The sequence below is a fragment of the Bos taurus genome, chromosome 23, assembly GCF_002263795.3.
Source record: "Bos taurus isolate L1 Dominette 01449 registration number 42190680 breed Hereford chromosome 23, ARS-UCD2.0, whole genome shotgun sequence".
Lineage (NCBI taxonomy): Eukaryota > Metazoa > Chordata > Mammalia > Artiodactyla > Bovidae > Bos > Bos taurus.
This window is the reverse complement of record NC_037350.1, coordinates 25,140,452-25,164,656: the sequence shown is the minus strand read 5'-3', so window position 1 is coordinate 25,164,656 and position 24,205 is coordinate 25,140,452. Positions and strand designations below refer to the sequence as shown.

Genomic DNA, 24,205 nt, shown 5'->3' with positions numbered 1-24,205 from the left:
ATTAGGTGATTGGTTAGGTGCTATAGGATGGGTATTTTTACCTAAAATGCAGTCAGGGGGCTGGCCAGTTTAGTAGATCAGGGAGGCTCGTGGTAATGGTGGCTATGGGGCTCCATCAGTTCTGGAGATGACCTTGGTGCAGGGCTCCATATCTGTAGCCTTGGTACAAGGCTTTACCCCTGTGACCTTGGTATAGAGCTCCACAAGTTGCTTGCCTTGGGGCCGGTTCTGGGGATGGGAGGTGACACGAACCTGCTTCATCCCATGAGTGACACAGATCAGGGCTCCAGTTCACCTTTGCTCCCTTCCTGGCCAACTGTTCCCACTTGATGGCACTTAGCTCCTCACCTTAGTGCTACCCAGGGCCAGCTGGGTGCCCCTCTGGGCTTCTCCCAGAGCCCGGTAAGTCTCCAATAATCCTGAAAGCCACTGGCCTCCCCTGCTATCTGTGAGCTCCTGGTATGGGCATGGCCCTGCTGCACTCCCTGGGCTGCGCCATGAGCAGTCATGTGGTCATGTGAGATTTAACATCAGAGGAGACTGGGTAAAGGGTATTTGGAAACTCTGTACCACTTTTGCAATTTTTCTGTAATGTAAGTAATTTCCTCAAAGCTTAAAAGACACATATTAAATCATGTATTGATTAAATAAAAATGAAACCTGCAGTTTGCATCAAACTATTGCTAACAATTGTTGAAGCAAGGTGATGGGTGTGTCAGGGCTCCTTATAACTCTTTTCTACATTTATATATGTTAGAATTTAGGAAAAGATAAATTATGAGAATTCCCTGGTGCTCCAGTGGTTAGGATTCCATGCTCTCACTGCTAAGGGCCCAGGTTTAATCCCTGTTCAGAGAACTAAAATTCCATAAGCTGCGAGGCAAGGCCATAAAAAGAAAAAGACAGATTTTATGTATATTGATGAAGTCCCTTTCATGTGCCAGGCACTGTAGTCAACTGTGAGCCCTTGGCAGTCTTGTCCTCAAGGAGTTCACAGCATAAGGTTGAAACCTTCACAACATAAGGTTGAAATTGTGGTATGATAATAATTACTTTAAACGGGGTATAACCTATAAAAATATAGAACCACTATGCTATACACCTGAAACTAACATGACATTGTAAATCAACTATAGTGGGATGTTTAAAAAAACTTCAAAAATAAACAAACAAAATTAATATGTTAGAGGACACACGGGAATTGAGTGTTCCAAGCAGAAGAAACAGTGTGTGCAAAGGCCCTGGGGCTAGAGAGAAAAGCCAAGGTGCAGTCAAGAAGAGAATGGTCTGAAAATGACCCAGGTGATGTAGTGAGCCCTCCCACCCAGAGCGAGGGCAAACTGGGAAGGTTATTTGGGAGTGTATACAATTGGGGTTGCAATACCGTTCCTCATGTAGTTCTTTTTACCACTTTAGATTGCTATCTCCCTATTCTCTTGACCATATCCTCCTTTCTGCCATCACCCTCTTATGACACACTCTCCCTCTCCCTCCAAGATTCTTCCATCTGCCATAAACTTGGCATCTCATTTCATGAAAGCATGGTCCCCACCAGTCTGCTGGGCAGCCAAATAAATCTGGAATCTCTGTGTGTGCATTTATGGATCACCTTGAAATGGAACATTGTTAATTTATCATTTTCTTTGTGGCATGTACAGAATGTTCTACCAGCCTGGTCAACTGTGTGGGGCTATTTCCTATTGGACCCACCCCCACCCCTGAAGCGGGGGCTGGTTGTTAAATTATTAAAGCATCTAGCATACACCCAAGGACTGGCATTGAGGAACTGAGCAGAGAGGCAGCAGGACTTTTATTAGGTTGGTACTGACCTTATCATCTTCATATAGTTTCTCATGTCTGTTTCAGGAGGAAAATATTTTTCAATGTGTTATTTTATGTGGGTACCTGGCGTTATTGCCTTTTCTTGGGTGTGCTCAGGAGATGATTCAAGTGTTGTTTATTAGTTCCTCAAGGATGTGTCTTTAGAGGAAAATAATAATCAAGAATTTAGAAAGTGAGGGCAGAGAATTTGATGATTTGGGGAAAATAAGAGTGTTACTAAGAGCAATTTGAAAATGCAACCATGTCAGTGCTGGGAGGGATCTGTGAGCTTATGTTAGAGTTGCCTTCTCTAGACTAGATGGTGTATCAGTGTGATTCATATGGAAATCACACAATTATGCTGGACTGGAATTTGGCAGAGTCACACATTTGGGAATCCCACTTGAGAGATGAGGGAAAAATATATGTGAGTGGTTGCATGTCACTTGAACTGGCAGCTCCTGTTGGGAAGTCAGTCATCAATGGCGGTGGGTCAGAATCAGAATTTGCACCTCCAAAGCTGATTTCACCACTGTGAGCTTGTTGTTTATATGAGTTACTTTGTGACTGAGCACAGAGTAGCTTGCTGCTTTCCCTTCTTCTCCTCCACCTCCACCTCCTTCTTCATGTTCAGTATTTTAGGGACCAAAGCCTGGGCACAGTTTCTTACGAAGAAAAGATTCAAAATTGCAAGTGAATCTAAACGCATAGGGCATATAGGCAAGTGCATGTGGATTTATTTCTTAGGCAATTCGAAAAAATAATGCCCTTTTCTTGAACTGCCCTGTTTCCAGCCCAACAGATAATTTGCAAATTCTATTTGCCAAGTTAAATATTCTCCTGGGCTACCCTGCCAAAGCACTTGTCCAATTTTTTTGCACAGTCATTATGTTTTCAGTTTGTGGGAGAGTTCTACTGTTTTGATAGTTGTGTTTAAACAGCACAATGTTGGCTTTTATAAGCAGGATTGATTACTTTATGATCACGATCCCAGTTTATTATTTAATTGTTCTAAACTACTGAATTGCGAAATTGCAAGTCCTCTAAGGGAAATGCTGAAGAACACATGTGTGGCTCTTGGGCTGTCTAATCATGCCACGTTACACAGAAGGCGTGTTGAATTTTGAGCAATGTCTTGTGTTAAAAACTATGATGACGTCACTACTTCCTGAGAGCTCACAGGTTAGTGGGGGCACAGAAACTGTAATCTCTGCAGGCTGTGAAAATTCAATAACAAAATAGATACAATAGGCAGAGACTAGTCTGTCTGGCAGGAGGACTAAGATCTAATCCAGACTTCATCACTAACTAGATAGCTGGCCAACACATGTTCTCTCGGGGGTACAGTGTATTAATTACACACTTGGAGGAGTGGCTAGCTGACTTCTAGCTCTATAACTCGAGAAGTCTTGAGGGAAGAGCTAGGTACATCAGTGGAGCACAGAGCTGGTTTCTAAAAGATGCATGAAGCAACTAGGTGAAAATGAAATCGTTCAGTCGTATCTGACTCTTTGTGACCCCTGGACTGTAGCCTGCCAGGCTCTTCTGCCCATGGACTTTTCCAGGCAAGAGTACTGGAGTGGGTTGCCATTTCCTTCTCCAGGGGATTTTTCTGACCCAGGGATCGAACCCGGGTCTCCCACATTGTAGGCAGACACTTTACCATCTGAGCCACCAGGGAAGCCCCCCAGGAGGTAGGATGCAGCATAATGGGAGTCAGCAGAAATGTCAACTTAAAAAGAATAAAACAAAGGTCTCATGCACAGAAGCCTCAGAATCTCAAAGACCCTGCAAAATCAGTGAGGTTGGAGCTTCCAGGGCAAAAGAGAATTCACAGGAAAAAATTCAAATAAGCCCATGGGAGAAGATTTGGAAATAGAAACAAAAAACAAGCACTTGTAATGTCTATGAACAGATTTTAGACAAAAATGAGGAGCACCCCTAATGTAGGGTGGGGAGGGATGGAAAGGTCACAGCCTGGATGACGCTGCTGTGAAGGTGGAGCCGACCTGGGCAGGGCACAGCAGCCTGTGCTTTCTCAGCCTTCAGTCGCTCCCATTGCTCTGACTTACTTGACTTCTAGAATCATTATCCTTGGCTCAGAACCAATTAAAATGAAGCCACCGTTGGGCTCTTTGTGCATGGTAGGTTGTCGACAAACCTGTTCTTTTGACTAAATTTAAACCCTTTAAAAGCAGATTCCCCATCAGGCTCCTATCTTGTTTCCCACCAGCCATTATCTCTTGATACCTGAAACTGCAGAAGGGGTCTTAGGGGAGGAAGCTTGAAGGAAATTTGTTAAAAAGAAGAAATACATCACGTGTCAGCCGAAAACAAGGTGTCCGTGAAGAAAATAGATATACAAATAAATAAAGGTCTTCTGGAATGTTTAAACTATTTTGACAGAAAACTCAAGTTTTGTAACCAAGCAAGTGAGCTCCTTGTCCCAAGAGAAAGACCAAATACTGGGGCAATGGTCTTTTGCAAAAAAAAAAAAAAAAAAAGGCTTTATAGCCCGACAGCTAAGCAAGGACACAGGAAGCAATGCTAAGATCTGTCTTCCTGACCCCTTTTGAGTGGCATATTTATCTTAGGAGTAAGAAGCAAGTGGGCAGGGGGAGAGCTCAGAAATGGTTAGTGTACAGTAAATGTAAGTTTCAATGTAAGTTTTAAGAGTTCTCTGTGCAGGCATGGTATATTTTCAGCATGTGACTTCTAAAGTTGACTGTCAGTCATCCTAGTCCGTCAGTGTGAGTGGGCAGTGCTCAGTCGGAGAGGCTGTCATCAAGTTGTCTCCATATCTGTAGTTACTCTGCTAAGTAAGTTGGTATTCTTGGCATATCATTTTGTTTCTACCTTATGGCCTTATAAGTTACAGGGTACCAGTTTCACATGCCTTTTTTGAAACATAACTATTGTGCAGGGACTTCTGTGCTAAAGATTCAACAACCACAAAATCTTACAAGAATTTTTTTTTTAATTGTTTTTTTTTTTTTTTGGCCAGAGGTCTGTTGACTAAAAATGGGACTGAAATTGTCCCTCCCTAAGTCTAAGCAATTGAATCCTTGCTTTTTAATGACTCTTGTGCTTCTGTACTGTCTTCACTGATAAAACTTGCCCAAGGCCACTGCTGAACTCACCCAGCCACCTTGGGGACAGGAGCACTATGCTACTGGCAGCTCCTGGGGACGATGCTAAGTAACTACACTCCGACGACGGGACAACAAAGAAGGATCCAGCCCCAAATGTCACTAGTGCAGACACCTCAGGCTAGAGCAACATCTACCAGACTTCTTTGGCTGGTCCCAGTCACAAGTGTCTCTTACATTTTACAACAACCCAGACCACACAGTCACATACTGACACATTACTGAGTCCCGGTTCCTACAGCTTGCCACACAGCCATCCATTAAATAGAGAAATGAGGTATTGAGGCAAGGCCTGGGATTTTATTGGGAGAGCCAGCAGACTGAAAAGATGGTGGACTAGAATCCCAAAGAACCATCTAACCTGTGTTAGAATTCAAGCTTATACTAAAAGGAGAGGGTGGTGTGGCTGGTGGATGCAAATTTCTTGTTGCCAGCCAGACTCATAATAATACAGGATGTGCATTTTTTGTTCTTCCAACCATCCACATAGGTCTGATCATGTTTCTATAAACCTCCAACAAGGCAAATGTTATTCTTTGTTTTGCAACTGTTTTATCTTTATATGGAGGAAAAGACTTTTATCTTTATATGAAGGAAAAGACTTTGAAAATTGGCTATCCTATGTATTTCAGGCTATAGGTAGCATTCTTTTACAAAAGGTGCAGAGCCAGCATGACTAAGCAAAGGCTACAGAGCACAAAGGTTAGAGCTAAAGGAACAGATCCAGTGCGCAAGCAGGTTTGGCTTCGCTGTTACAGACAATCACACAACAAATATATCTGTTACCAAAACTCAGCCTCTGTTCACTGGTGCCAATGCAGAGACAGAGTTTTGGAGGAAGTAGGAAAGAGTAGCTTTTATTGCTAATGCCCTCAAGACTGTGACCCACCCTGGATAGGGTAGTGAGGAGATTTATAGTGTTCAGGGAGCAGGATGTGATCAGCTCATGGATAATTCTCAGATTGATTGGCATCAAGGTGAAGTTTCAAGCATCATCAACCTTCTGGTTTCAACCAGTCTAGGGTCTATGTTCCTGTGGTCAGCAATTTTCATCTGGAGGGGATCTCTTCTTATAAAACCAATTTAGGAATACGTGTCAGGTCTTTCTCTATATCTTTCAGGGAGCCTTGAGTTGGGTGATTCTGTTAAAGCAGATTTATAGTCTACATTGTTACCAGTTCCCCAGCCCAACAGCTATTCTTTGTTCTCACATCTTCACATTTCCCAGGGGTTAACTCTTGACTCAGCACTTTATTTCAAGGACAAGGACAAGGGGAGTTGTACATGGTTATGTAATTCAAATGAAAGTTTTAGCAAAAAGTGCTTACTGTAACTGTATATGACACACCCTCATATTTACTATTATATTGCAGTTAAAAAACACTAGTCAGAACCTGCTGTGTTAATTTCACAACCCGCAATGGGCCACAATCCATCACTGGCACACACTGGTATAACAAAATCCCAAGACATTGACATCAAATAAAAGTGCCTTCATACAACCACTATAGAGAACAGAATGGAGTTTCCTTAAAAAACTAAAATTAAAACTACCATGTGACTCAGCAATACCATTGGTAGGTGTATGCCCTGAGAAAACCATAATTTCAAAAGGCTCATGCACCCCCATGTTCACTGCGGCACTATTTACAATAGACAGGACTTGGAAGCAACCTAAACTCTTGATGAAAGTGAAAGAGAAGAGTGAAAAAGTTGGCTTAAAGCTCAACATTCAGAAAACTAAGATCATGGTCCCATCACTTCATGGCAAATAGATGGGGAAACAGTGGAAATAGTGGCTGACTGTATTTTTCTGGGCTCCAAAATCACTGCAGATGGTGATTGCAGCCATGAAATTAAAAGATGTTTACTCCTTGGAAGGAAAGTTATGACCAACCTAGACAGCATATTAAAAAGCAGAGACATTACTTTGCCAACAAAGGTCCATCTAGTCAAGGCTATGGTTTTTCCAGTGGTCATGTATGGATGTGAGAGTTGGACTACAAAGAAAGCTGAGTGCCGAAGAATTGATGCTTTTGAACTGTGGTGTTGGAGAAGACTCTGGAGAGTCCCTTGGACTGCAAGGAGATCCAATCAGTCCATCCTAAAAGAGATCAGTCCTGGGTGTTCATTGGAAGGCCTGATGTTGAAGCTGAAATTCCAATACTTTGGCCACCTGATGTGTAGAGCTGACTCTCTTGAAAAGATTCTGATGCTGGGAAAGATTGAAGGCAGGAGGAGAAGGGGACAATAGAGGATGAGATGGTTGGATGTCATCACCAACTCTATGGACATGGGTTTGGGTGGACTCCAGGAATTGGTGATGGACAGGGAGGCCTGGTGTGCTGCAGTTCACGGGGTCGCAAAGAGTCGGACACGACTGAGCTCCTGAACTGAACTGAACTGAAACATTCATTGATGGATAAATGGATAAAGAAGATGTGGTACATATATATACAATGGGCAATTACTCAGCCATAAAAAGGAATGGAATTGGGTCATTTGTATTCTTTCATACAGAGTGAAGTAAGTTAGAAGGAGAAAAACAAATATATGTTAATGAATATATATGGACTCTAGAAAAATGGTACCAATGAACCTATTTGCAGGGCAGGAATAGAGACACAGATGTAAGACAGGCTTGTGGACACAGGAGGGGAAGGGGATGGTGGGCCAAGTTTAGCGAGAAATACTAGCACACGTACACTACCATGTGTAAAACAGGCAGCTAGGGGGATGCTGTTGTGGCACAGGGAAGTCCGCCTGGTGTCTGTGACGACCTAGGGGGTGGGATGGGGGTGGGGTGGGAGGGAAGCTCAAGAGAGAGAGGATAGACGTGTATGTGTATAGCTGACTCAAGATGTTGTACAGCAGAAACCAACACAGCATTGTAAAGCGAATATGTCCCAGCTTTCAAAACCAGTTTAAAAAGCAAGGTACAATCGAATGGGCTCACCACTTACTTTAGACGAGTCAGAATTTACCTCAAGTAATTTCTGTGAAGAAGAAATGAGGATCAAAGTGAGAAAATGGCCACTATGTGGTAGACACTAAACCTATGTTAGTTCTTTTCCGTGTGCTATAAAGGTAGGGCACTAGCATCTCTTTCTCTAGATCGTAAAATAAAATTCATCCAGCGGTGAAAAATATATAGAATTCCAATAAGAAAAAAAGGAATGAGTTTTGTCTTCTGTGGAGAGAATTTAGAAGGTCTAGAGACAGTCAGGGCAGGATTCAGACACAGTTAATGCTTTTGAACAAGACCACCTGCCAGTCAAGGCCCGACTCGGCTCCCTGCCCCTTTCTGTCAGTGAAGTTTCCTGGTTTCAAGTCCCCTCACCAGCCCCAGGTGACAGCTGAGCAAGATTAAGCCCCTGCTCTATTTAAGTCCTCTGAGAGAGGACAGATGCAATCTGAGACTTGGTTTGGTGCAACTGCACAATGACACCTGTTGATAGGTGGGAATTTAGACCAAGGAAGAACCACATGGGACTGTTGCAATGCCGCCATGAAAAAGGCAGACTCTACCCCTTCTGTTCAAATGGACTGGACGTTGTAAAGCACAGTTTGCCTCTGTGGTCTGATTCATCCAGGTTCATGGGAAGTGAGGAACTGCTATCATGGCAGGGAAGCCCAAGCTTCACTATTTCGATGCCCGAGGCAGGATGGAGGCCATCCGGTGGCTCCTGGCTGCAGCTGGAGCGGAGGTAGGTCCTCTTAACTTGGATCGCTATTGACTATCAAAGCACTTTCTCACATGAGCCAGACCTCCTCATTAAAGGAGCTGAGTATGATTTTGCGTTGCATAAAAATAGCTGCACATTAAGAAAGAAATGGACTGATCTGACCAAATGAAAATGTAAATAATCCTGCCTGCGGAAGAGCATAGAAACATTTTTTTTTTTATTTGAAAGGAAACAAAAAACTCATAAACTAGTCCAATTGTGTGAAACTTACTTGGATTTCATTTTTTAACAAACTGTAAATATTATTTATGACACGTTCAAGTAGAAACTTGATTGCTGATTGAATATGTTATAATTGTTAATATTTTAGGTGTAATTTTTAGGTTTATTATGTTTATGTTCAAAATAGTTCTTTTGGTTTAGAAATATGCACGAAGTATACCAGGTGACATGATATGATACCTAGAATCTGCTCCATTTTTACATAAAGGGGAATGTGGATGGGCATATAGATGACACAGGACTGGCTTGAGTTGATAATTATTGATGCTGTTGAAGGGTATGAGAAACACTGTACATTTTTAAAAATTTTATACATGCTAGAAATTCCCACAATAAAAGAAAAACTGTATGTAATATTAGAAAAATAAATGAAATTAAGGTTAAGATGAGCCAACTGTAACAAACCACTTGATAAGATTTAATATATTCACTCAGCAATAATTTTGGGTGGGAGCACTTTAGGGCTTCTCTGGTAGCTCAGCTGGTAAAGAATCCACCTGCAATGCAGGAAACCCTGGGTTAATCCATTCCTGGTTTGGGAAGATCTGCTGGAGAAGGGATAGGCTACCCACTCCAGTATTCTTGGGCTTCCCTGGTGGCTCCGCTGGTAAAGAATCTGCCTGCAGTGTGGGAGACCTGGGTTCAATCCCTGGGTTGGGAGGATACCCCGGAGAAGGGAACAGCTACCCACTCCAGTATTCTGGCCTGGAGAATTCCGTGGACTAATGTATAGTCCATGGGGTCACAAAGAGTCAGGCATGACTGAGCCACTTGCACTTTCGCTTTTGTGCCAGGCTTTGTGCAAAGTTCTGGGGATACAGAAATGAATGAGACAGACACAGTCCTCGCCCTCAGGCAGCTTGCACTCTAGTGAGGATGCAAACAAGTAAGCGGGTGATTAACAGAGGGATGGGAGCATCCACGAGCACCCCCAGGCATTTTATAGTGTTAGAACATCACATTCCCAGGAGCAAATGTAGGACTCTGTTAATGGTGCTATTGCTCCTGCTGCTGCTGCTGCTGCTGCTAAGTTGCTTCAGTCGTGTCCGACTCTGTGTGACCCCATAGACGGCAGCCCAGCAGGCTCCCCCGTCCCTGGGATTCTCCAGGCAAGAACACTGGAGTGGGTTGCCATTTCCTTCTCTAATGCATGAAAGTGAAAATTGAAAGTGAAGTCGCTGAGTCTTGTCCGACTGTCCATGGGATTTTCCAGGCAAGAGTACTGGAGTGGGGTGCCATTGCCTTCTCTGGTTAATGGTGCTAGTACTAAACAAACCACCTGCCAAGGCAGCGGGAGAAGTGGGCAACAGATGATGAGATGGCTGGAGGGCATCATCAACTCAATGGACATGAGTTTGAGCAAACTCCAGGATACAGTGAAGGACAGAGAAGCCTGGTGTGCTGCAGCCTATGGGGTCTCAAAGAGTTGAACAAGTGTTTTTCTCAGTGATAACTCTAGAGGCCATGCATGGATGCTAAGTCGTTTCAGTCATATATGACTCTTTGAAACCCTATGGACTATGCCCACTAGGCTCCTCTGTCCAAGGGATTCTCCAGGCAAGAATACTGAAATGGGTTGCCAGGCCCTCCCCTAGGGGATTGAACCAGCATCTCTTCTGTCTCTTGCATTGGCAGGCGGTTCTTTACCACTAGCGCCACCTGGTATTCATTGGAAAGGACCCTGATGCTACAGTCCACAGTGTCACAGAGTCAGACATAAGGATTTCATATTTAGTGAAACGAATTTTTTTTCTAAAATTACCCTCATTTTTACCAAACACAGCCAAGACGAATTTGTTTTTAAAATAAATTTGGTGACTTTATAGAACTGCAACTAAAGATCCCACATGCTGCAAATAAGATCTGGCACAGCCAAACAAACAAATGAATAAAATAAATATTAAAAATAAAGGTAGCCAGGGCTTCCCTGGTGGAATAAGAATCTGCCTGCTAATGCAGAGGACACGGGTTCAATCCCTGGTCCGGGAAGATCTCGTAGGCCACGGAGCAACTAAGCCTGTGCACCACAACTACTGAGCCTCTGTGCCTCAACTACTAAAACCCTAGAGCCTGTGCTCCACAACGTGAGAAGACCCTGCAATGAAAAGCCTGCATAACCCCACAAAAAGGAGCCCCCACTTGCTGCAACTAGAGAAAGCCCGTGTGCAACAACGAAGATCCAGCACAACCAAAAGTTAAATAAATAAATTTAAAAATTAAAGATAACCATTGAAAATAATAATAATAGATTTTTAAAAATTAAATGTTTGGTCCCTTGACTATGTAAGGTATTTAATGCTGACTCTGGGTGTAACTCCTCAGAAAGAGTCTCAGACTAAATTCCCAAAAGGCTCTCAAGGCCAAGAAAGCCATGCCAAAGGCTTGCTATCAGATTTGCCCAGCTGGATTTCTCTCTTCTAGAGGTTTTCAAAATAGTTTGAGATTCCCGTATATATCAGGAGACAGTCTTTTTTTCATTTACCTGACATACATAAATCCAGACAGAGATCCCATAGTTTTCTGCTTGAGATTTAAAATGTCTCTTTGCCTCCTTTTTTCCCCCCTTGGCTTGAAGTTCTACTTAACCCAAGGCCAAAGTTTCAGGCAAAGTGGGCTGTGTTTGTATCTCAAGGACATGGTAAGAGTTGATATAGCTTTTTCCTAGGCATATTTTTATTCTCTCAGGGTCAGAATTAAAAAAAAAAAAAGTACTTCAGCAAGTTAGCTTTTTCTAATTGCACATGCTAAAAGAGCTAGTTTTGCAATTAAAAAAAAAAAGTTGTTTTAATTAATTTTGTGGTCATATTATCAAGAAAAATCATCTTTCCTTTTTTTTTTTTGTAGTCATAGTTTCATAGCTAAAATATAGACCAAATAGTGTCAAATTGGTCTTAATAATAGGGGCAGACTGGCTGAAAGATGTTTTTCCAGAAAGATTTGTTCTTCTGAGGATGTAGGCGTCTTAGTTTGATCAGAAAGACCTGGAGAAATAAGGGAACGTGTAGGAGTGGGAGAAGGTTGGTTCCCCCCTGAGAGTTGGGAGAAGTTAGAAGGAGATCGTTTAGAATGTTAGGAGAGTTTTTTCTCATTATGGTAGCCACATAGAGCAGAATTACGATAAAAGGCCTTAAAAACTTGAACATAAGGAAACAGTCCGTTATCTCATCCTGTGGCAATAAAAATTGAATTGTAAGAGATTCATTTTCAGGCCATTTTCCTCATCCCTCAGTTTGCATAAAGGCCAGGCACTGTTTCAGTAAAAGCTTGCTAGTTCTTAAGGATGTACTCCAGAGGTGTTCTGGCTTAAAAAGGGATCCTCCTATATTGAATAACTTGCAACCCAGAACAGAGACCGCTTCTAGCTATGTAATGCACCATCCTCTATACATTTAGGAGACACCTGAAGGGGATTCAGAGCATCCCCTGAATTTACTTTGACCTTATTCCTTGACAGGGTTTGGGGCATCCTCTAGCCCCCACTTAATTTTAACCAGCAGTCTCCAATTGTCCTTAGTACCTTGAGTAAGATGTCCTCCTTTCGTACCTGGAGAGGACATGTGGACCAGCACATAGTGATTGCAGGTTTTCCCTTAAGCTTTATAGATGACAGATACTGACCTAGATGTAGGCTGATTGGAACTGGCCTGCTCAATAAGTAGTCTGTCCCAGCCTATGGGCTGCCAAGGCCTGGAGTGAAGGGGAACTCCTGGAGGAACTGGAGTTGGGGCTAAAGTACCACAGCAGTCAAGTATGGGCTTGGCAGCAGCAGCAAGACTTCAGTTAGTCTTTCCCCAAGAGGATTTTAAAGAATTAGGTAAAAAAAAAATCTTACTGTGCAAGTAAGGCAGGAAAGAAAATCTCAGCCCCGTGGAAGACAGAGTGAAAGTCAGGAGTCTCCAGCCAATAGTTTTAGCGAGATCTGCAGTTCACCTTGAACTCCCGGGTTTCTCACCAAATGATCTCGGAGAGACTGCAGTACTGAAGAGAGATCTTAGTTCCCTGCCCAGGAACTGAACCAGGAATACTAATCACTAGACCTCCAGGGGCTAGAGGCTAAAAGCAAAGTAGCCCCGGCTCTTTCCCCCGTTTGAAAGCAAGAATGTTTCAAGGAGGCGAGAACCGTAAAAACAGGTGCAAGGTTTATGGGAGCACAGCATATGGGAAAGCACACGGAGAAGCAGGTTATTTGAGACAGAAGCAAGGCAGAAAAACACACCTACAAAGAAAATGTATAGGTGTCCTCTCTAATCAGGAGAAGGAGTAAAGGAGTGAATTAAATCACTTATATAAGACAGTCCTTCCAGATCTTTGTTTACCTTTGGCCAATTAGCTTGTTTCTTTTTTCATATCTGTCTGGTCCTAGGACCCTCCCCGGGATGCATGCTCCTTTTGGCTAAGATGAATCCCACTGCAGATGTCTGTGGGTACATGTCCATACTCATTATGGGGAGGCACCCCCTCCATTTTTTACCCCAAGGAGACGTCTTGTAGATGTGCAGACAGGGAAGTCTTCCTTGACCTCAGGAGTGGCCACTTTATCTCTTTATTCCAGCAGAGCTCAGCTTCAAGGACAAGGGCTCTGTCCTTGATGTTTGAGTGAAAACAAGGCATCAGCTTTATTCCACTTAACAAACACCAGCAGCCCAGCCCAAAGGCCCATCAATCGCCTACCTCAGAATCATGGAGAAACTCTGGAGATTTGATCCCTTAGGGGAGAGCTAGCAGTAAAGGAGGGTCTCAGGTGAGGTGGGGTCCTGCAAAGGAACCTCTAGTGTGCTCCCTTAGCCTCCTAACATATTTACCTGAGCCTCAGATTCAGTTCAGTTCAGTCGCTCAGTAGTGTCCGACTCTTTGCGACCCCATGGACTGCAGCATGCCAGGCTTCCTTGTCCATCACCAACTCCTGGAGCTTACTCAAATTCATGTCCATTGAGTTGGTGATGCCATCCAACCATCTCATCTTCTTTCAGCCCCTTCTCCTCCTGCCTTCAATCTTTCCCAGCATGAGGGTCTTTTCCAATGAGTCAGTTCTTTGCATCAGGTGGCCAAGTATTGGCCTCAGATTACAAAGGAGCCTCAGATTACACTTTCTTGATTGCCAGACATTAGCACGGTCCGTTCTCAAGTGTGTGAAGAAACAAGTACACAGAAAAACAAACTGAACCATTCTAGCTTGTTTATTCTCTATAAATCAACAACCAATAATTTTTGCTATGGTCCAGCCTTGGGGCTCAAGGATGTGTTCAGAGTTCCTGGGAAGGATGAGTTCAGCACAGGAGGGTGAAGAGCTGAAAGCATCCAGGTCTCCTCTTGTCCAACCCAGCCCGAAGGAGGAGGGTGTGGGGCAAGGCTGACCAGAGGCCACTGGTCAGGACTTCTGGGTTCTCAGGGCCCAGAGGCTGATCCTCACAACCCCATTCATCTCCCTCAGCCTCATAAGCAACAGCCCACCATCAAGTCCCATCCTTCCTCTGACACCTTCCCACAGTGACCACCCACCACCCCTCATGTTGTCTTGAACTGGGCACTTTGCGAATTGTTGCCCGCACACCTCACTATCTGTGTGGTCTAACCCTAAGGAATCATGTAGATCCACAATAAACTGTTTCACTGAGTCAGTTGAAAGTAAAAGTGAAAGTGTTAGTCACTCAGTTGTGTCCGACTCTTTTCGACCCCATGGACTGTAGCCCACCAGGCTCCTCTGTCCGTGGAATTCTCCAGGCAAGAATACTGGAGTGGGTTACCGTTTCCTTCTCCAGGGAGTCTTTCTGATGCAAGGATCAAACCCAGGCCTCCTGTATTGCAGGCCTGTTTACTGTCTGAGCTACCAAGGAAGCCCCAGTTAGAAACCTCCCAATTCTCAAACTTTTCATCATCAAGACACTTTTTTAAAATAAAAAGTTGAATGGAGGGAGGTAATATACAGCAGAGGTCCCTGGTGGCAGCATCTTGGGAGTCAGTGACCTCATGGAAACCCCATGCTGGGGGACACCCCAAATTCCTGTCCTGATTTCACAGGGAGAGAAAGACTTTCCAGAGACTAGTTAAAACTCCATAACTAGAAGAATTTCCCAGTCCTTTCCCTCCAGTGACATTCCCCTCCCCCCAAATCATTACATAATCACTGACAGAGGTGGGGACAAGGTAGAGGTGAATTAGCCTGCAAAATAAGCAGTTACTTGCTGCAACCCACGCTTTTATCTTGGTGGCTCTAATCTAAATCTCCAAATGGCCTTGATCACTGTCCTCTGTGCACCCTGCCGAACTTGGAAATCCTACAGTCTCCATAGTGGGCAGCAGGTAGAGGCCATGCAAGTTCAGCAATGCTATGGAATGAGATAAAAACTCAGTGACTGTTTCTGTTTTCCAGTTTGAAGAGAAACTTATAGAAAGTTCAGAAGATTTGGATAAGTTAAGATATGGTAAGAAACTGAATTCTTCTAATGGCAGGATCTAGTAGCAGCCATAAGTTGAGGTTTGAATACCAAAAAGGCCTTGTGTGTGCAAGGTAGGGATGGGGTCAGAGGAGAGGAAGAAATGTGAATAAAGGTAAGGATGGGGCTCCTTGAGAAGGTCTTGCAGCTCACTTGGGACTAGGAAGGGCTGGAACTCTAGTATTTGCTCAAGGAACCAGCCCGAGTGCCCTGTGAATGCCCTTGCTGGTCTCTCTCTCTCTGCTTTTCTGCACCATGAGTGACCATATCAGTTCAGGATGCCACACAGCCCTCCCACCCAAGGTCAGGGAAACACATGCATCAGAGAGAAGAGGGGAAAACGAGGCCCAGAAATTGCCATGAACCCTTTTTTCTGGCAAGTTTGACAAGTCTAGCAATATTGCAGACTCAGTGAGCAGGAAAAGGGACCTGCACATAGAAATCTCTCAAAATCTGCCTTATATGACGTGAGACTTATTTAGAACGTCTCATTCAAATTAGCAACCAGGTGGCGGCCCTATTGCAGCCTCTTCCAACTTCTTTCTAAAATATCCCTAAAGACAAATAGACTCAGAATTAGAAGGAATCACCCATGTAATTCAAAAAAGATAAATGAAATAATGGGTTAAGAAAATAAAAGTTTGAGCAGGAAAAGGACTATGGGAAGCCAAAAACAAAATGCCATGCTGCTTAATTATACCAGGTCATTTTAGTATTTCATTTCATATCTTCAGTTACATCAACATTTTTTTTTTCGTCCTAAAAGGGTGTAATTCATCCAATAGTTCTCTCTTCTTTTCTCCTTTCAAAAGATGGGAGTTTAGTGTTCCAGCAAGTGCCAATGGTTGAAATTGATGGGATGAAGCTGGTGCAGACCAGAGCCATTCTCAACTACATTGCCACCAAATATGATCTCTATGGGAAAGACATGAAGGAGAGAGCCCTGTACGGTATTTTTTCCATTCTTTCATGAGTGATAAGTAGGAACACTCCTAGGTGTTTCCTTGAGCAATTAGGTGTGTTCATGGGGATCATGACCAACACCAGCTATAGACCATAATGGTGTAATTGAGCTCTAGTACAGCAGGGACCTATGAAGATGAGAGAAGGGTGAACTTGGAGTGGAATCAAGAGCTTATGTAAGAAGTCGTGGTCCGTGGGTATAGCACAGTGACGGAAGATTCCAAACACGAGTAAACCATTAAGCTGGGAAGAAGGTGGAGCCTTGACTCCAGGAGCTCAGACTAGACACCCACCAACAGCTAGAGACAAGGGACAAAATGTCCGAGTGTCTAGAGGATAAAGTCTGAGAAGAAGAAGATCTAAAGGAATTGAGTCTTAAGTTCCAGGAAGTTTAGAATGATAACCAGGAGCTTAATTTATCAGTCCTCTTTATGGACCGGTCACTTGACAGGCGATAACAAAGTACGTAACTTTGGGGATAACAGTGGATAACAAAGGGGATAACTCAAGACACCAGAGTCATCTGGAACATTTTAATATACGTCTGAAGCAGCCAGATTTATTCAATACAAGCAAAACTGGGGGAAATCCTCTCTGTTGCAATGGGACAACTTGACTGATACTAAAATCATGTAAGGAACTGTTGGCAGTTACTCAAAAAGTTAAAGAGTTACCATATGACTCAGCAATTCCACTTCTGGGTATACACCCAGGAGAGTGAAAGACACATTCACATTTCATAATTCAAGTTCAGCATGATGCCTGTCAGTGGGTAGCAACATGTGCTGTGGTCAAGAGCACAGCCTCTGGGGCGGAATGGCCAGCACTCCCATTGCAGGTTCATCACTAAACAGCTGGTGACTTCAGACACTTTCATGAACATCCTGCTCTTTACTATTTTATCTGAAACCTAGTCTTCAGCTCCACGGGATTATCTGTGAGGATGTGTGGCTGAACCGTACTGATTGCATTTTGCCCCCCTCCCCCATCTTCAGGTCACCATTCCTACACCCTCATCTTTCTGCATGCTGCGCTTTAGCCTCCCGACAAAGAATGTGCCCCAGCTGGATAAGTTCCCCATCAATTTTTACCCTTGCCTTCATCTAATAAGAAAACTGGAAGAATGCATTTTGTTGACACAGAAGGTTAATGGTCATGAGACCCCCCAGGGGAGGAAAAACCACAGGTTCCTTCAGTGTAGACTTGCTTCTCACTTGGTAGTCAGATTCTAATTTTAGTTTTGACCCTTTTAAATTCCCCTAGATCCCTTTTGGGAGGACAAAGTGCAGCTGTAATTGTCTGTGGACCATTGTTTGCACTGTCTTTCCTGCCTGTTTATAAGTTACCCATAATAAACTTCATCAGTTCAGTTCAGTTCAGTCGCTCAGTTGTGTCCAACTCTTTGCGACCCCATGAATCACAGCACTGCCAGGCCTCCCTGTCCATCACCAACTCCCGGAGTTCACTCAAACTCATGTCCATCAAGTCAGTGATGCCATCCAGCCAGCTCATCCTCTGTCGTCCCCTTCTCCTCCTGCCCCCAATCCCTCCCAGCATCAGAGTCTTTTCCAATGAGTCAACTCTTTGCATGAGGTGGCCAAAGTACTGGAGTTTCAGCTTCAGCATCATTCCTTCCAAAGAAATCCCAGGGCTGATCTCCTTCAGAATGGACTGGTTGGATCTCCTTGCAGTCCATGGGACTCTCAAGAGTCTTCTCCAACACCACAGTTCAAAAGCATCAATTCATAGTGAAAAAAAAAAAAAAGGAAACAAAACACATCCACACTCGAACTTGTACACGAAAGTGCACAGCGTTCATAATATTCAAAAAGTGGAAACAAACAAAATATCCAAGAACTGATGAACGGATGAACAAAGAATGATACATCCCTATAATGGAATATTTTTAGTCACGAACAGAAGTAAAGTGGAGTAGGCCACGGTAACCCACTCCAGTATTCTTGCCTGGAGAATCCCAGGGACAGAGGAGCCTGGTGGGCTCCAGTCCATAGGGTTGCAAAGAGTCGGAGACGACTGAAGTGACATAGCACGTACGCAGGAGTAAAGTAATGATGTATGTGACAACATGGATGAACTTTGAAAAATACTAGATGAAAGACACCAGACACAAAAGGCTACATATTGTGTGATTCCAAATATATGAAATGTCCTGACATTCAAATCCATAGAAACAGAAATAGTAGTTGAGTGGTTGCCTGGGGCTATAAAGCTGAGGAAATGGGGAGTGACTGTCAAGGGTACTGGATTTCCTTTTGGATACAACGATTTAAAAAGTTCTGGAATTAGAACATGGTGATGATTTCAGAATGTACTAAAACTACAGAATAGTACCATTTAAAGGATGAAAGTAATGCTATGTGAATGTATTTCAATAAAGCTTGTATTACCAAAAAAAAAAAAAAAAACCAACTTTTGTAGGAAATTCTTTTGGAACAAAAACAAAAAAGAAATCACTTGAAATTTTCATTGTTGAAACTGTATGAAGAACTGTACTATTTCAGGGGATATTTTGGGTGGCGCATTGAGAAATGCAAATGAGGCCAGAGTCGGGCAATCATATATGGAGGAGGTTGTGGAATCATTTCTATCAGAAATAACTGGAGGAACTACTGATACTGGGCATCTAAATGGACCTAGTGGTATAACAGGATGAGAAAGGGAGACCTAGAGGGACATGACTGGGACCACTGTGCCAGGACTCTCTCTAGACGTGACTGAGGTGCTGCTAATGCATCACACTAACTGTGCATAGACTACGTCACAGCAGAGATGGCAAACCCAGGTATGGTCTCAGAGGTTACCTGCAGGGATTTACCCATTTCTCTCATGCCTCTACGAATGGGTCCCCAGAGTGCTTTGTCCCTATATTTGATCATGCGTATAACCAAAATATTCGCTATGTCTACCTTGATGGCTTGTTCTAGAATGAAATGTTAAAATTAATAAAAATCGTAACTCCATGACTGGCTTAGAAAAATGTACCCAGTGGAGAATTACTTTATCATCTTTTGATGCCCCATTCTTATCTATTCTTAAACTAGAAAATCTAAGGCAGGAGACATTTGGCAATTTGGTCATTTTGTCTTTCAGGATTGATATGTACACAGAGGGTGTGGCAGACTTGGGGGAAATGATCATGCTCTTGCCACTGTGTCCCCCTGATCAAAAAAATACCAAGTTGACCCTGATCCGAGAGAGGGCAACAAACTGTTATCTCCCTGCATTTGAAAACGTAAGTGGACTGTTTAGTGGTCTTGACGCTGAGACGGGAAGACAAAGGAATGTAGTGCCTGGTGTTGCTGGGGAATCGACCTTCACTTATGTGAACCTTCCTGAGTACTAATGCAGCATCCTGACTCTCAGGGCATTTTCTAAAAATTGACTCTGAGGGAGAATTGCACCAGTTTTACACATATTATCATTTTTCAGCATAATTTCTATTGACTCAGACCCAATTTGAAATTCTCTGTTCAATGGAATTTCATGGTTTTACTTAGAGCTTGGGCTGTGGAAGTTCTGAAAGCCACACAGGAGCCTGGGGTAGATGGATCCTGCAGAACATAGCACAGGGGCTTTGATCCAAGAAGAGCATGATGTCAGCCATACATCAGAAAATATTCTGGTACCACGTGTAGGGAGACATGAGAGCAGCTGCCTGTCAGGAGAATGTGGAAGTGTTTCTGGGATGGATGAGATATTTCTCAACAGAGATGGGGGAATAATTGGGGAGGAAGAGAGAGAGGAAAAGATGTTCAGGAGAAAATAATCACAAATTTTGGGGACATGGCTCTCAGACTTTTGAAGAAGGTCATACAAAGCCAAGGAAATAATGTTCCGTCATTATGCCTAGTATGTATCTTAGTTAATGCTTCTTCTTGATGGTAAGAGGAGAGCGTTTCAAGATCAAAATTACCTGAAATCATGCTAAACAAAAATGATTAACCTAGAAAAAAATGATTTTAAGAGATTCAGGAGGGTTACATACATATATAAAGATTAACACAGAGCATAGGAGCATTCTTTCATTTATTTAGCAAATGTTAATTCATTGCTTGCTTATCTGACCATATTCAAGGAGCAAAGAATTTAATAGTAATCAGAGAGCACACCCTCCCAGCCCTTGAGGTGCTAAGAGTTTATGCAATGTTCACAAGATCATAAGCTCTTTGATGATTAGCAGTTTGAGTTCATCTGTACTTTGATTTATGGGTTGAGAAGATTCTCCTAGAAAAGGAAATGGCAATCCACTGCAGTATTCTTGCCTGGAAAATACCATATACAGAGGAGCCTGGCAGGCTACAGCTCCATGAGTCCAAGAGTTGGACAAAACTGAGCATGAGCAATGATGGACAGAGGGTACTTTGAAAACAAAGGGCCCGTGATAGCATAAGTAAAAATTATATTTTATAAAATATGTTTTGATATTATATTCTTTTCCAAATGATTATCCATTTGTCCATGCTTTTATATTTTTTGTTTTGTTTTCAAAAAGTTTCTCAATCATATCCAACTTTTTGTGCCCTCATGGACTGTGGACCACTAGGCTCCCCTGTCCATGGGATTTCCCAGGCAAGAATACTGGGATGGGTTGCTATTTCCTTCTCCAGGGGATCTTCCCGACCCAGGGGTCAAATCCCGGTCTCCTTCATTGCAGGCAGATTCTTTACCACTGAGCCACCTGGGAAACTCTTCATGCTTCTGTATGTATATATAATCTGAAAGTGTATTTGCCAAAATGTTATTATGTTAGTTAGTGGTGCTGTATGCATTTTTCTCTTTATACATTATGATTTTCATATTGCTGGAATATTTTAATAAATATAATATATTTCCCTAACATATTATTATGAAACATTTCATACATGCAGAAAAGTTTAAAATGTATAAAATGAATTCATATGAACCTACCATGTGGATGCCAGAATTAAGCTTTTGTTTCCATGATCATATGTGATTATCTCTACATTCCTCTTCTCTCAATCAAACACCTAATTTTAGCTATAGAACAGAGTGAGTTAAGTCATCAGTGAAGTTCACCTCCAGACGTTGCAGCATGTAAATTGTAACATGGTGCAAGTTAGGAGTAAGGGAGAAGGGACTTCAGGTTGACCCAGGTTTATTTCAGGCCCCAGAGAGAGACCAGGAAATCAGGAAGCTTCAAGAAAGAAGAGAAATGTAGACCGAAATAGTTTGCTCAGGGTTGAAGAAGGTTGTTAAGAAGTTGGAGTCACTGCCCAAGGGAGAAAGACGAGAGGGACAGAGAGAGAGAAAGAGAGGAGAAAGAGGCGAGAGAGAGATGGATGAAGGGTCATGTTGTGAAGTTCAGGGCTGCACGCTTCAGGATGTAGGGTCAACAGCAACACTGTGCAGACGGTGCTAAGCCCTTGGCCCAGTGGAAGAAGTAAGGCAGCCACAGTGAGGAGGGAACAGGAAAAGGAAATCATAGTCTGGCTTCCACTGGGGATGAGGAGGGAACAGCAGACTCAACTGGCCCATCTCACTGAGTTGGGAGGAGCAGAAGGTCTGGGGTCCCCACCCGCCCAGTGAGGGGCAGAGGGAGAAGTGGGGCTGGGTGGTGGGCAGGGGAGGAGCAGGGCCCAGGCTGTCTGAACCTGCATTCCTGATCTGACCCCTCCATTCGCCAGGTGCTGAAGAGCCACAGACAAGATTATCTTGTGGGCAACAAGCTGAGCAAGGCTGACATCCACCTGGTTGAATTGCTCTATTATGTGGAAGAGCTGGACCCCAGTCTTTTGGCCAACTTCCCTCTGCTGAAGGTGCGCTCTCCCACGGCCCTGGACTGGGAGGGAGGGAGGTTGGGGTGGCGGTGGAGGGGTAGGGGTGGGGGTGTGCCCACACCTCCCACCTCAGAATCTGTTCTCTGAACAGTGGGACTGCAATGCTAGGGTCCCCACCGTATCACTTCTTCCCCTCAGTTCCTGTTCCTTCTCTCACACGTTGATTTCTCTGTCTCCGTCTCTCTCTCTGAGGGCAGATTGGCTCTGACTCACCTCACAGATTACTTTTCATGCTTTCTGCCTTCACTTCCAGCCCCATCTCCTAGTTCTTCTTGTCTTGATATCTGGAGCCTTAATCTGTGCTGATATCTGACACTTTTCTCTTCCTCACACTGCACTCGAGGGTGAACCTTCAGGACTGATGTGTAGGAAGATTGGGATGCTGAATGGAGTCTTATACTAAGACATCTCTGGGGAAAACGCCACTGGGCTGTCATCTTCCTGGCTCACTGGGTGTCCATGTCCAGCCTCCTCCTGGTGCTGATGGAGGGGCCTCAGCTGGCCCTTGTCTAGGAGGGTCTCAGAGTCCCTGCTGACTAGTGTCAGTGACGGGGCTGGTCTTTAGCGGCACTCTAAGCTGTGCTCTTGTGCATTGCAGGGCCTGAAAACCAGAGTCAGCAATCTCCCGGCCGTGAAGAAGTTTCTGCAGCCTGGCAGCCAGAGGAAGCTTCCGGGGGGTGAGAAAAGTCTTGAACGAGCCAGAAAGATTTTCAAGTTTTAATAAAGCCAGCAGGGCCACCCAGAACACTGAGGACCAAACTTATGAAACTTCTGGCAATGAAGTTTTTATCTAAGTGTAGACCCTGGGTGTTGAGAGACTAATAAACTATTCCAAAGTTTTAGTGGCCATTAAATAATAAAGCTCCAATGAGCAGATTTAGTTACTCTTTTTCTTTAGAATTGAATATAAAATCAGATTTTCCATCTCTTTCTAGCACATCTTTTTTTGGAATTAAAAATTAAATACAAAAGAGAAATATAGATTATGTCATCCCCTTGATTTTTTTGGTAGGAATTATCATATAACATCTGTCACATAGCTTATCAAAGAATCAAGTGTAGAAATTAATAATCTGACATTCTTCGGTTTCCACAGGAAACAGCTATTTTTCTGGTGTCAGTGAAAACAATCAATAAGCAATAATAAGAACAGGCAAGAGTTTTACTTGAGCAAACTGAGGACTAGCCAGAAAGATAGCTTCCCAGATTACTCTGAGCAGCTTGCTCTGGACATATATGGTTTCCAGCACAGTTTTGTATATCTTTGTCAGAATAAAGGCCATTAAATGAGTCAGGGATACATTTTTTCAAGATTGGGGAAAAAAACACCACACAGATCAGCACATGTACAGTCAGCATGGCCTTGGCACCTGGCACAGACTCTTATCACGGAAGAAGGACCAGCATTGGAGTCCCCCAGGAAGGAAGGCATTTAATCTCCCCACTCTGCACCCCCCGACCCCCGCCCCCACTTCTGCTTGCAGGATACAGGATCTTTGTTCCCTGACCAGGAATCAAACCTGTGCCCCCTGCAATGCAAGCATGGAGTCCTAACAACTGGACTACCAACTAAGTCCCTTAATCTTTATTTTTAACATGGACTATCTTTCCTTCTGGTCAAAGTGCTCTTGTCTCTAATAACTAAAGCAGATATAGAATGTATGTTTGATTGGCCACAAACAGGTATTTCAGTTGGCATAAAATTCAAGTTGGCTCATGTATAAGTCAGAATGACTTCCCTATATCTCAATATGTGAACATTTCTTTTATCACTGGCCATGGCAAAAAGACATTTTTAAAAAATTTCTTTGAGAGACATTTTGCTTCTGATAATAAAAATAACTTTTCTTATGCATTTTGAACAGCTATTTTTTTCTACTGTGGGCTCTCCAGTGTTCAGGGAGGTGGGGAAATAATGAGAACCCAGTGGACCCAAACTGTGCTCAGGGGAGCCTGCCTGGTCATCACAGCTCAGCTGCACGAGGCACTATGGGGCCCTGCACAGGGGCCTCACCCCCATTTGATGGGATCCCCCAGATCAGATCTCTATG

The 24,205-nt window shown here is 43.4% G+C and overlaps 1 protein-coding gene and 1 long non-coding RNA gene across 4 annotated transcripts in view; one reads left to right on the top strand and one right to left on the bottom strand.

The window, feature by feature from the left end:
* The window catches only part of LOC112443730 (uncharacterized), a 31,985-nt gene extending 17,532 nt beyond the window's left edge, over positions 1-14,453 (bottom strand). The window contains exon 1 of the long non-coding RNA XR_003032142.2: positions 13,255-14,453. This is a non-coding gene — a long non-coding RNA (uncharacterized lncRNA). The remainder of the gene's footprint in view (positions 1-13,254) is intronic.
* GSTA5 (glutathione S-transferase alpha 5) lies at positions 1,730-24,009 on the top strand. 3 transcript variants are annotated; one of them, NM_001099016.2, is given in 7 exon segments: positions 1,775-1,817; positions 8,564-8,677; positions 15,309-15,360; positions 16,185-16,317; positions 19,447-19,588; positions 22,002-22,133; positions 22,753-23,135. In NM_001099016.2, coding segments are annotated over 6 exon segments (669 nt in total). In that variant the 5' UTR covers positions 1,775-1,817; positions 8,564-8,590; the 3' UTR covers positions 22,876-23,135.
* Positions 24,010-24,205: the final 196 nt, after the last annotated feature.